Genomic DNA, 12,363 nt, shown 5'->3' with positions numbered 1-12,363 from the left:
ATACGGAAAATAGCTTTACTTGTACAAGGGAGGAGCAGAATCTTTTTTTTTTTTTACATTTCTGAGCGAAAAGAATCAGGGAACGCCATATGTTATCTTGGTCAAACTTCTGTTTTCTTTTGTTTCTCTCTTTTCGTGATTAGGGTAGTACTGCAGTCATCTATATGTAGATTGCGTGTCTGGCTGCCAGGGAAACCTTGGTTGTAATCGGGACGGCACAAGATAAGCAGAATTGCCTTCACCCGCTTCCCTTTACGACAAGTCATGTCAAACAAAATGTAAAATGACGTTGTCATGAGGATGTTGTACTTGCCGAGATAAACCAAATAAAAATAATACAAGAACGAAAAGAGCTACTTCAGTTGCGGCATCGGTCGCGACATGCGCGCAATGCGGACGTGACGTAGGACTTAGTGCTACGGCCGTCGCTGTATTGACGTTAACATTTGGGTCGTTCTTCGAATTAATATCGAAGCATAACTCGGACCCCGTCATGACTGCGTGACCTCCGCCGCTGTTTACATTTTGGGTAAATTTGCTTCGTTGTGTTGTGTTGTGTTTTGAGCGGAAGGACTGGAGCCTTCCAAGCTTATTTATGCTACATTAGCTAGCATCCGAAATCTTGCTAAACACAGAATCAGACAGTAGATAACATCGTCGTATAATGTTTCTCATTAATACCCGAATCAAGCAGTTTAAGTTACCAGGTAAATCCTAGCGTCACAGACAGACAGACAGACGTAACAAACCTACAATGAATTTCGAACGGAAAATTCCAACAGAACATTTTCCTCAAGTATAATAATGTACAAATGTCAGGTATTATAAAGATAGTAAAAGAAGGGGGAAATGAGGACTCAGCAGTGTAAATTAGTACAGTTGCCATGCAGAGAGAAAGAAAAGTTGTTAACATACATTGTCGTGAGCAAATATCAGGTGGTGAAGTTATGAGCCTGATTGGGGGCTCAGAGTCATAGATCACATAGGGACCCAGTCAAAAGAGGCGTGTGGAAGAACAACAACTCTTTTCCAAAAAGAGCGATGCCGTTGCTCACCTCAAAAACTTTGAAGGGGCTTTGTCAACGACAAATTTGGGAGATATTGGAGTCCTACAACTTGTGCACTTGATCTTTGGAGAACTTGCCAAGCTGTGATGAAAACTAAGACAGAGAGAAGAACAATGAATGACAACAATGAAATAAATCGATTCTTTTGTTGGTTCGTTTGCTGCCGCTGTGTCAGTTTGCAGAAGACATGTGGCACGTGCACTGGAAAGCCCAATTTTTTGTCTGTCTGTCTGTCTGTCTGTCTGTCTGTCTGTCTGTCTGTCTGTCTGTCTGTCTGTCTGTCTAACACCGAAATCCGGCGAAACTTTCCTGTTTGAGCTCAATCTCTTTCAGCCTCGAAACAGTAAGTCTTAACCCCCATTGTTGTCAAGTATATGCATTTTCAGGAACCAGTGTTGTCATGGAAAAGCACCGTTTCCACTTTAGGCCAAAGGAATCCGTTGTGAGCAGCGTTTTTGTTGTCCGGATAATGGACTCGTTGCGGTTCGGCACTCACGTTCATCTTATGCTTTAGCCGTGCCATCCTTACATGGAAAAACATCAGCCTTTGTTTTTTTTTTTTTAAAAAAACAAAAAAAAAAAACAGACCCCGACGACTGTTCTCAAACTTCTCCCAACGTTCCTGACGCATTGCCACGGAAATATACGATGTGTCTAATCGTCTTTGAGCTTCCAGACGGGTCCTCCTCGCTCGGACCCCGCTTCACTGATCCTGTCCTGTGTTTATGGTCTTCCCCGGCATTTGTGTGCAGCGCCCCGCCCGCTATGTCTCACCACCAGTACCGGCGAAGGCCTATGCCTGACACTGACTTCCGACCCAGTCCGGGTCCCGACGGCCTCTCTGAGCGCCACCGCCGCTCCTCGCCGGATCGTCGCGGCTACTACGGGTCCGAGTCTGGAAGTTCGACATCAGCGCCTGCCTTGCCGCTCAGCTCGATGGACAGCGCCCTCAGCGTCCTGAGCAGCTGCGGTCTGGAGCCCGCCGACCTTGCGCTCCTCGCCGAGATCCCCGAGGACAAACTCACTGTGGAGTCACTGCCGCACATTGTCCGTCAGATCAAATCCAACAGAGAAGCACCCGATCCTCCCCCTGTCTCCTCCTTTGACCTTCCCAGCTTGCCTGTCGAGCGCTGGCATCAGTATAGCGGTCGGGTGGTGGAGTACCCCCTGGACCACATCAAGCCGACAGGCCTTCCTGCGGAGCCGCTTCGCGAGTGGCGAGATTGCTGGCAGAATCCGAGAAGCGAGCCGACGCCCTCCCAGACCCAAAGGCCGGCCAGGAGCGAGCCTCCGTCGCAGTCTCCCAGATACTTTGCGGAAGCCGGGCCTGGCAAAGCAGCAGCAGCGACCATTCCCTCCCTCTTCTCCCTGGCCCACCGGCCTAGCCCAGCTGACAGGTCTGTGGCGCCTCCGGACGAGAGGCGGTGGGAAACCGGGTCGGAACGAGGTCACCCTGACGCCTCTGCCAGCCAGCCTCCCAGTGCTGCGGCACCGTCCAAACAGGAAGTGCAGGATTTCTACAGCGTGGAGCCTCAGACGTACCCCACGTCGTGTTCTCTGTGTAATGCCTGTGTAATCTCATTGGAGGTAAGTAGCCCGAGAGTCTGACCCCGGATGGCCTCGTTGGGAATGCTGGCAAAACGAAGGAGCGATCTTCAATGGGTCAAGGAGAAGGCACGGAAAACATCTGACGGGGGCTTTTCCGTTTCAGGACTGGAGGAAACACATCAACAGCAGTCGGCATGCTGACGGTCAACTCGGCCTGCTGCACCGGTGAGTTTCTTCTCAAAGGTATACTCCTGCCGCTGTCCTGGTGGTTGTTGTTGCTTTAACGCGTCCGTCCGTCTGTCTGTCTGTCCATCCGTCCGTTCGTCCTCCCTCCTCAGCTTTCCCACATGGGATTGCCGCAAGGAGACGCCCAATAGGTTAGTGCAGCCAGCTTGCCAAAAAGACAACAGACGCAGCTAACTCCAAAGTGTTAACGTGAGCTTTGTCATTGAAGAGCTGAGCGACAGTCCCAGGTGGGGCTGGGGGCGAGGCGGAGGAAAGACCCAGAGACTTTCTGGGCCACCAATGACGGCAGCAGTAAGTGGGCAAGCCTTTAGCGCTTGTTTTCAAACAAATCGGACTTGTCTTTCAACGTGTACATTTGGTGTTCCTTCTGTACACCAACCAGGGTGGCAAGCTGGAAAGAGCCCAGAGAAGAAGGTAAGCCCGTGACATTGATGAGCGAGCGGTCGCTTCCGTTTCCGATTGCTCGCAAAAGTAGCGTGGCACGTGTCAACTTTGAGACTATTCCAAACGATGTCGTCGGCAGCCCGTTGCGGAATCCAAGTCGGCCGAGCAGGCTCGGGAGTCGGTGGCGATCCACAAGCGGCGTCCTCCGTATGTGGACGAGCAGCGGGTAGAATTCAGCATCTCCAACGTCTTCAACATTGTGAAGGTGCGTGTCAAAGGGCAACCTGCCGAGTGCTGGTCCCCCTTGAGACGTTGCCTTGTCTTGGTTCAGAGCTCCTGCGTGGTCAGCTTCACGCCGCCTCCGCAATCAAACGAGGACTGGTCGGACCTCCTCAGAGTTGTCAGACGCTTCGGCCCGATCGTGTACACGCTCTTCGGGCGGTCCAAGGTGAGTGTGCGCGTTTGCGGCAAAGCGCCACGTAAAGTCCCTGGCCGCTTTTTGCCCACATCTCAAATGAATCCTACCAGGCATGCGTGGAAATGAAAAATCTGGAAGACGCTGAAAAGTTGGTCAATTATTATTCCTCCAAACATCTGAGGATCAAAGACAACGTCCTCCGGGTCACATTTGCCGTAGAAACCTCCAGTCTCAGGTAAGTGTGACCCGACAGGCGGGCGCTTGCTCCTCATTGGCCCAGCTTCACCAAGTTGCCTTCCGCCCGCTTCCAGAACAAGCGCCTTCGCTCAACGCTACCAGGACGAATCAACTGAGAGGAGCAGAGATGAAGGCCGCACACTAGATGAGTCCAAGAAGAGCAGGGCGGACCACACGGCCAGGTTCAGAAAGGCCAGGGAGACAGACAGGAAGGCCAGGTCCAGGTCCAAGTCCAAGTCACGAGACAGAAAGGCCAGGTCAACTTCCCGTGAAAGGAAGACGGGCTCAAAGGACCGCTCCAAGTCCAGAGACAGGAAGATCAGGTCCAGATCCAGAGACAGGAAGGCAAGGTCCAAGTCCAGCAGTTCAAGTGCCAAAATGCCAGAAGCACAGAAGCCCGAGATGAGCGGTAAAAAAAAAAACAACAACAACAAGAGAAGAATCCTCACGGGTCCATTCATCCCGAACAAGTTATCGGTCTCGCTTAACCACCGTTTGTCCTCGTCCACAGCATCCAGTGGCGCCTCGGCGTCACTAAAACTGTCCGAAGCCGACGCCGTTGACCGAGTCCTGAGCAACATGGACGCCGAGTAGGTTAGGGTGATTTATGTCCACCGTGTCGCCGGTTAACGCCTTTCCTTCCACGTCACATTCTAGCTCCGTGGAAGATGACAGCGACATCGAGGGAATGGCGGTCGTCGGCGAGGACCTGGAGGACGACCGTTTGGAAACGGCGGACGAAGGTGAGGAAGAAGACCGGCCTGATCTTTCATCAGTTGAATTGAGGAGCGTGTGTTGCGCAATCAATCGTGCGCGTTTTCTTCCTGAGAACCAAAGTCGGTGCCTTGCCTCGCCTCTCCTGTGTGATTTTAGGCCACCAAAAGGGGGAGGATTGCAAGACCCACGGCGCCAACAAAACGGAGAACACGTCGGATGAGGTCGGGACGTCGCTTACCTTTTACGCAGCTCGAGGTCCACGTTTCCAAGTTGTCCCCCCCCCCCCTCTGCAGGAAGTGGACTTGGAGGATTACATCATGCTGGATGAAGTTGGACAGGAGCAGAGCAGTAAAGTTGTCGAGCCGTCCCGTGACTGCGCCGCAGGGGAAGGCGGCCACGGCCCGGTACGGAGCGCCCGCCGGCCAGCTTCCTGCCGGTGATCCGGCCGGCCCAGCGTCTCACCGGCTTGTCGTTCTCCTCCAGCAGGTGTCTCGGGTCGTGTACTTCAAAGACCTTCCGCTGTCCTACTGCAACGCCGCCGACTTTGTCAAGCTGGCCAAAGGCCTCGGGAGGCCCGTGTGCTACTATCTTCTGCGTGGCCTACGAAAGGTACCCCAAACCGATCCGGTTTGGCGTCACCGCTGATGCCTGTTGGTTCAAAAAAACAAAACCCCCAAAAAAACCGTTGCCAGTCAGACGTGGGAATGTACAATGAATTTAAAAAGTCCGAGGCGATGGATTTACCCGATGACTTGACGGGGGGGAAGAGTCAGAGGGCTGTTGGGGCTCTCGATGCCAGAGCCTATGACGTGCCGTCTTCCTTTGAACGCTTGGATGCAAACTGCAGCTGGCAAAACAGAGCGTAAGTGAGCAAAGGTGCGATTGACGGAGCCTATGCTCACGTCTCCTGTGTGGCTGCTTGGGTCTCGCCGAGACGAGTTAAGAAATCATTCCAAATCCAGTTAAAGGCATAAATAAGATGGGGCCAAAGAGAAAGTCAGTTTTTAACTATTTTACTCTCGGGTCATAAAGTTTCAACATGACCCAAAAAGGTTTTTGACAATGCAAACGTTACCGTAAACTAGGGTTTCAAACTAGGGTCAGGGTTTCAAACTAGCATTAGGGTTTCAAAACGAGTGTTGAGGTTTCAAACTCAGATTTCAATCTAGCGTTAGGGGTTCAAACCGGGTTTAGGCTTTTGGTTTCAAACTCAGATTTCAATCTAGCGTTAGGGGTTCAAACCAGGTTTAGGCTTTTGGTTTCAAACTAGGGTGTAAAGCTAGGTAGGTTAGTCCAACCCTAGTTTGAAACCCTGACCCTAGTTTTTACCCCTAGATGCATGAGTGAGGTTGTTTTATATTTGAAATACCGTCATCATAAACGTTTGCTATCTTTTCCTATTCCAGGTATTCCTCAAAAACCATGTTTTTGCACGCAATGGATGTTTACAATGTTAACATTTTTCTTCGACTGTTCTCGGTCATTGTCTTTCTCAAAGAAATTCAAAATATTTCAAACGTGAAATTGCTGTTAGTTGTATTAAGTTCATTTTGTTTTCACTTTTCAATGACTTCACTGGTTCTTTTATCTCAAACAAAGTATTTTAGGTTGCATTACCTGACATGTTTGGGCTTGTACTTCCACCTATGGAAGAATGTAGGGTACCGTCACTTGTGCATCGAAAACATTTGAATGAATTGAAATCTGAAAGCTTTGTCATTGGCTGTACAAGTGACCTTGCAAACTTGTCTTTCAGGGTTTCCTCGAGCTGTCGTGCAGCTCAGAGGCCATCAGAGTGGTCAATGAACTCAACGTTTACTTCAAGGACACTCCAACCGTCGTCCTGATCTCCAATAAGTATCGCCGCCTCAGAAATGGGTCAGCGCCTCGGTCGTCTCGCCTCCTTCCGGTCAAAAGCGAGCGAGCGGTGGTGGTGCTAACCTTTGCGCTCGCTTGCAGCACGGCGGTACACTGGGACCAGCGAGAGACAGGTGAGCGGACGGGAGCGAGCGATCGACGTGATAAAAGCAAGAGCCGGGACAAAGAAGGAAGAAGGGCTTCGTCCGCATCAGACCAGGAGAAAGAAAAACCAGCTCGGGAGAAAGATTTCACCAGAAAGACCCCAGATAAGGAATCCACATCCAGCAGCTCTTCAGACATTTTGTCCTCGTCCAAGTGTGGGAATTCTAAGGACGTCCAATCACCATCGGGAAAGACTGAGATCAAGGCAGAGTCTGAGAAGACTGAAGAAAGTCAGCCAGAGGGCATGGTGCCAGAAACTCCTGAAGATAAACCCAACACGAGCGATGCCCGAACAAGCGACAGCAAGACGACAAAGAACATAGCAGACGGTAAGAAAACATTTGGGAATAAACCAGACAGTGAGAACACTCACAATGTTCAAACAAAAGTCACAAAGACTCCACAGAATAAATCAGGAAGCGAGAACCAATCAGACAGCGAGAAGACGCTTGAGAATAAACCAGAAACCTCTTCAGAAGGTGGGAACGCTCGTTTAAAACTGATCTGACCGCTTGTTTACTTTTTAAAAATGTGATTTCGTCTTTTCAGTGCCTCGCTTCTCCTGTGTGATTTTAGGTCACCAAAAGGGGGAGGATTGCAAGGCCCACGGCGCCAACAAAACGGAGGATACGTCGGATGAGGTCGGGACGTCGCTTACCTTTTACGCCGCTCGAGGTCCACGTTTCCAAGTTGTCCCCCCCCCCCTCTGCAGGAAGTGGACTTGGAGGATTACATCATGCTGGATGAAGTTGGACAGGAGCAGAGCAGTAAAGTTGTCGAGCCGTCCCGTGACTGCGCCGCAGGGGAAGGCGGCCACGGCCCGGTACGGAGCGCCCGCCGGCCAGCTTCCTGCCGGTGGTCCGGCCGGCCCAGCGTCTCACCGGCTTGTCGTTCTCCTCCAGCAGGTGTCTCGGGTCGTGTACTTCAAAGACCTTCCGCTGTCCTACTGCAACGCCGCCGACTTTGTCAAGCTGGCCAAAGGCCTCGGCAGGCCCGTGTGCTACTATCTTCTGCGTGGCCTACGAAAGGTACCCCAAACCGATCCGGTTTGGCGTCACCGCTGATGTGCTGTTGGTTTGCTGGAGTAGTTCCTCTGAGGCAGGCGTGTCCCTGAGGGGCCGGCGTCCGGCATGTTTCACATCGTTCCCTCTGCTAGCATCCCCGATTTAAATCCTCAGCTCACCAGCAAGCTTTAAAGAAGCCTCATGATGATCCTGATCATGTCAATGCGGTGTGTTGGAGAAAGGAGACATTTAAAACATGGAGGAAAGCAGCACTTGAGGGGACTTGAAATCATTATTTTGCCAATTTAAAGCTGAAGTTCAGTAGTGACGCCACTAAAAATGTTTTGCATGTAGCCACACTTGACTCGTGCACGCACACCAAGGCAGCTTCAATGCGATCAGGCCTTATTCATGGTGCAGTAGTTCCAAAGAGGGAACGTCGCCAGTCGTCTACGCTTTAAATGCCACGGGTAATGGAATATGTTACTCTCAGGTCAAGGTCATAAAGTTTTAACACGTGACGAAAAGGCATCAACACTACAAACTTGACCTTAAATAAAAAAAAAAAAAAATTGAATGAATTGAAATCTGAAAGCTTTGTCATTGGGTGTACAAGTGACCTTGCAAACTTGTCTTTCAGGGTTTCCTCGAGCTGTCGTGCAGCTCAGAGGCCATAAGAGTGGTCAATGAACTCAACGTTTACTTCAAGGACACTCCAACCGTCGTCCTGATCTCCAACAAGTATCGCCGCCTCAGAAATGGGTCAGCGCCTGGGTCGTCTCGCCTCCTTCCGGTCAAGAGCGAGCGGTGGTGCTAACCTTTGCGCTCGCTTGCAGCACGGCGGTACACTGGGACCAGCGCGAGACAGGTGAGCGGACGGGAGCGAGCGGCCGACGTGATAAAAGCAAGAGCCGGGACAAAGAAGGAAGAAGGGCTTCGTCCGCATCAGACCAGGAGAAAGAAAAACCAGCTCGGGAGAAAGATTTCACCAGAAAGACCCCAGATAAGGAATCCACATCCAGCAGCTCTTCAGACATTTTGTCCTCGTCCAAGTGTGAGAATTCTAAGGACGTCCAATCACCATCCGGAAAGACTCAGACCAAGGCAGAGTCTGAGAAGACTGAAGAAAGTCAGCCAGAGGGCATGGTGCCAGAAACTCCTGAAGATAAACCCAACACGAGCGATGCCCGAACAAGCGACAGCAAGACGACAAAGAACATAGCAGACGGTAAGAAAACATTTGAGGATAAACCAGACAGTGAGAACATTCACAATGTTCAAACGAAGGTTGTTGAGGATAAACCCCAAAAAGGCAAGTCCAGCAGTGCCCAATCAAACGACAGCGAGACGACAAAGAACATATTAGAAGGTAAGAAAACATTTGAGAATAAACTAGACAGCAAGAACACTCACAATGTCCAAACAATAGTCACAAAGACTCCACAGAACAGATCAGAAGGTGAAAACCTCCACAATGTCAAGTCCAAAGAGAACAAGTGGGACAGTGAGAAGAATCAAGCAGAGAATGCTTCAGAAGGTGGGAACACTCACAATGAACAACCAAAAGATGGGAAGGCTCTACAGAATTTGGAAGGTGGGAAGAGATTGAGGAACCAGCCAGACAATGAGATGACTCTGGAAACATTATCAGAAGAGGGAAAGATTACAGAGGTGGGAACAGAAAGCAAGAAGACTCTGGAAATTGTACAGATTGAATCAGAAGGTGGAAATGGGCCAAAGACCAGGAAACGAACAATAGAGAAGAGCGAGTCGGAAAAAATCAAGAGAAGGTGCGTTTCCACAAAGACTTGTGAAGAAGGCCAGGTGGAGTCTGGAAAGGCGGTTGGGACCACGCAAAAGAAATGTGGAGAGAATCCAGAGAGGGGAAGCGTTTCTTCAAAGGGGTCAGATCAAGTGTCCGGCAAAGATCCCAAAGTAACCAACTCCCCGCAGGAAGACCCAAGTGGTGAAGAGGACTTGGGCGGGACAGTTAAGAGAAGAGCGTCTCCCGATGACACTTCTGCGGCTGGAAAGATCCGAAAGGAAGAGCAGAGTAGTGAAACGTCTGATGAGAATCAGAAGAATCAGGTGTGACTTCTGTTCACTTTTTCTTTTCTTTTTTTGCCGTGTGCGCCATGGATACATTTTGATGAGTGCCGTGTTTTCAGGAAGCTGACGGAAATTCAGGTGCCCCCACCGCACCCCTCCACCCAATCGGTAAGCAGTCACCTCCTTCGGACTTGCAAGCTTCTCCATGACCTCGTTGCCTTTACGTTGCGTTCTCCATGCTCGCAGGAATCCAGTTTGTGCGTCCTGTCGTTGGCTACTTCTGCAACTTGTGTCAGCTGATCTACGCTGACGAGGATGAAGCCAAGGTGCAGCACTGCAGTAGTCGTCAGCACCACTTCAACTATTGGGTGAGTGAGTATAAAAAACAAAACAAAACAAAAAAACAGAAGGTAGAAGGTCATTTGGAGAACTTCTTTTTTTTGGTTCCCAACGTTGTAAACAGACTTACACAAGCAGCCTTTTCATTTCAGGAGAAGATGAAAATGGCAACCTGAGGCAATGCTGTTCTACACGTGGTCAACTTTTCGTTTGTCACATTTTTACTTTACAATAAAGTTACATGACTTGAAGTGTGTAAAACATTTATTTTGTAAAACATGCTAACACACTGGAAATTGACTGCGCGAGCGTGGCAACCTCACATGACAACAAGCGAACATAAAACGTCTATCTTTCAAGGTCAGTGTCTAAAGAAAAAAACTAAATGAGTGTGGTTGGTGCGAAATGGAAGTCACGCGCTCGGCTTCTTGGCTCGCTTCTTCTCCGTTTTGCTTCGTTCCTTCTCCAGGTGTTTCTGTAGGCACAAACGTCCTCACTCTCGTTGACATTTTGGCCGTTGTGGGGCGGCGGCGCGGGGCGACGCGGGGCGGCGCAAGACCTCACCTGCAACTTGTCATAATGCATCTGGCTGCTGCAGTGCGTCTTCTTGGCCACGTCCTCGTTGGAGTAAAAAAGGAGACAGACGCGGCAGTAGTAACCCATCTTGATGTGTTCCACACCTGCACAAAGCACAGCAGACAGAAGCTTTGTTAGCGGCGAATCAATACCGACAAGACACTGCCGCCGCCGCCCGCTTACCGATAGCTGTGTCGGGGTCATACGGTGGCAGCGGCAAAGCCGCCGCGCGTTTACTTTCAACGAGCGGGGGGGGGGCAGCCTTGTTCGGATCGGCTAACGGCTCCTCCGTCGGCTGCATCAAACAAAGCAAATGATTGGGCGGATGGATACAAGAAAGTGGTGCAGCATGTTAACAAAACTCACTTCCTGGCACAAGGGAACATCGGGAATCTTCTCTGGGATGGCCACTTCCATCTTCACAGGTGAGCTTAGTGCAGCTTCTTCCTCCTGAGGTTCCATTTGCTCGTCTTCTCGTGGTTTCTTCTGTTCCTCTTCAAGCTCCGCCTCGGGTTTGTCGGCCTCAGGTTTGTCCGTTGCCGCCGCCTCCTCCTCCGCCGCCGCCTCCTCCTCCGCCTCCTCCTCCGCCGCCGCCTCCTCCGCCGCCGCCGCCTCCTCCGCCGCCGCCTCCTGCTCCGCCTCCTCCTCCTTTAGCGTTATTTCCTCTTGGGACTTTGACTGCTCTTGTTCCTCCTGAGGTTTGAGGTCTTTTGGCGTCTCTTCGTCGTGGTCCTTGGATTTCTTCATTTCTTCTTTGCGTTCCTCTTTCTCCCTTATTTTCTTGGCTGGAGGCTCTCCAGAGGATTTGGAAGATGAGCCGCTTATCGCCCTCTTGGTGGTGCTGGGACAGCTATGGCTACACATACACCTCATATTACTTTCACTTTGAAAGAAGAAACAGGAGCTACGCGCCCGTCGGACTGGACAGATATTTTCCCGCGGTCCGAGAGGACGCCCGAGCCGTCGGAGCTCACCCGTATTTGAGCTGCGTGTACTTCCTGCTGACGTAGACGAGGAGACGTCTACCGTTCAACTTTGGCTGGTTGGTTTTGTACGCTTCGGCCATTTCATCTGCCGCCTCTGCCTTCTCCATCTCCAGGAAACACTGCAGACAAAGACTTTGGTTCCAACAGAGGGACCACTGTCCACCATCTGGGTGAGTTTCATACCTCTCTCTTGATGGGATTCAGGAAATACTTTTTGACTTTGCCAAAGGGCTCGGCCAATTTGAGGACATCCTCATCCTCGTACTTGCCGTTGGGCAGCTGACCCACGTACACCACCCTGCCTTTGCCGGACTGCAACCGCAGCAAGTCGGGGTCGTTAGCTGAACGCCGTTAGCTGAATGCCGTTAGCGGAACACTGGCCGGCCGGCCGGCCGCATGACGAGCGGGTCATCCTCACCTGGATGGTCGGGTAGGTCAAAGAGTGGTTGACCCTGACCGGGCGTCCGCATACCGATGCCATGACGTTGCCGTTGTAGAACTTGACCATGGCCCGAGCTTCTTCTTCGGTGGAAAACTGTAGGAACGCCTGACGAGATACGGAGCGTGCGTTAGTCAAAGCGTCATCGGCGACCGTCGGCCGGCGGACTCGCTCTACCTCGGGCCTCCAGTCCAGAACCAGATGCTTTACCACTTTCCCGAAGGGTGTAGCCAGTCCCAGCAACTCGTCCAGGAATTTGTAGCCTCGCCTGAAGCCCTGGATGTTGACCACCCGCAGCCCCTGACAGGAGGGAAAACGTCACTTCCTGTCT

The 12,363-nt window shown here is 51.2% G+C and overlaps 2 protein-coding genes across 13 annotated transcripts in view; one reads left to right on the top strand and one right to left on the bottom strand.

Annotated features, from left to right (window-relative positions):
• The first annotated feature begins 53 nt into the window (after positions 1-53).
• On the top strand, positions 54-10,282 carry LOC125967804 (uncharacterized). 10 transcript variants are annotated; one of them, XM_049719397.2, is made up of 24 exons: positions 54-529; positions 1,820-2,654; positions 2,779-2,840; positions 2,954-2,992; positions 3,070-3,152; positions 3,244-3,275; positions 3,385-3,510; positions 3,577-3,693; positions 3,774-3,898; positions 3,975-4,490; positions 4,558-4,643; positions 4,774-4,838; positions 4,911-5,021; positions 5,101-5,226; positions 6,374-6,495; positions 6,577-7,118; positions 7,189-7,280; positions 7,352-7,462; positions 7,542-7,667; positions 8,284-8,405; positions 8,480-9,731; positions 9,812-9,860; positions 9,939-10,060; positions 10,184-10,282. In XM_049719397.2, exons 2-24 carry the CDS (start codon positions 1,833-1,835, stop codon positions 10,205-10,207), a joined length of 4,872 nt encoding a protein of 1,623 aa, XP_049575354.1. In that variant the 5' UTR covers positions 54-529; positions 1,820-1,832; the 3' UTR covers positions 10,208-10,282. The 10 variants fall into 10 exon arrangements, with proteins under 10 accessions (XP_049575354.1, XP_049575288.1, XP_049575247.1 ...); XM_049719331.1 differs by lacking the exon at positions 54-529 and having other exon boundaries at positions 536-2,654; positions 3,975-4,309; positions 4,412-4,490; XM_049719290.1 differs by lacking the exon at positions 54-529 and having other exon boundaries at positions 536-2,654; positions 6,577-6,968; positions 7,029-7,118; positions 7,216-7,280.
• The window catches only part of matr3l1.2 (matrin 3-like 1.2), a 23,242-nt gene continuing 21,156 nt past the window's right edge, over positions 10,278-12,363 (bottom strand). For all 3 annotated transcript variants that reach the window (XM_068650820.1, XM_068650818.1, XM_068650819.1), the window contains 8 exons: positions 12,210-12,332; positions 12,012-12,140; positions 11,777-11,905; positions 11,582-11,712; positions 10,974-11,463; positions 10,791-10,902; positions 10,596-10,711; positions 10,278-10,506 (listed from right to left, as the gene is read on the bottom strand). In XM_068650820.1, coding sequence (XP_068506921.1) covers positions 10,444-10,506; positions 10,596-10,711; positions 10,791-10,902; positions 10,974-11,463; positions 11,582-11,712; positions 11,777-11,905; positions 12,012-12,140; positions 12,210-12,332 — 1,293 coding nt within the window. In that variant the 3' untranslated portion in view covers positions 10,278-10,443. The remainder of the gene's footprint in view (positions 10,507-10,595; positions 10,712-10,790; positions 10,903-10,973; positions 11,464-11,581; positions 11,713-11,776; positions 11,906-12,011; positions 12,141-12,209; positions 12,333-12,363) is intronic.

This window comes from Syngnathus scovelli, chromosome 1, assembly GCF_024217435.2.
Source record: "Syngnathus scovelli strain Florida chromosome 1, RoL_Ssco_1.2, whole genome shotgun sequence".
In the NCBI taxonomy this organism is placed as follows: domain Eukaryota; kingdom Metazoa; phylum Chordata; class Actinopteri; order Syngnathiformes; family Syngnathidae; genus Syngnathus; species Syngnathus scovelli.
The sequence above is the reverse complement of the archived record's forward strand: the minus strand, read 5'-3'. Positions and strand labels throughout refer to the sequence as shown.

Coding starts and splice junctions, on each gene's coding strand:
- LOC125967804 (XM_049719214.1), top strand. CDS start 1,716: ATGTGTCTAATCGTCTTTGAGCTTCCAGACGGGTCCTCCTCGCTCGGA. Junction 2,993..3,069: donor CGCAAGGAGACGCCCAATAG/GTTAGTGCAGCC, acceptor TTGTCATTGAAG/AGCTGAGCGACAGTCCCAGG. Junction 7,463..7,541: donor GGGAAGGCGGCCACGGCCCG/GTACGGAGCGCC, acceptor GTTCTCCTCCAG/CAGGTGTCTCGGGTCGTGTA.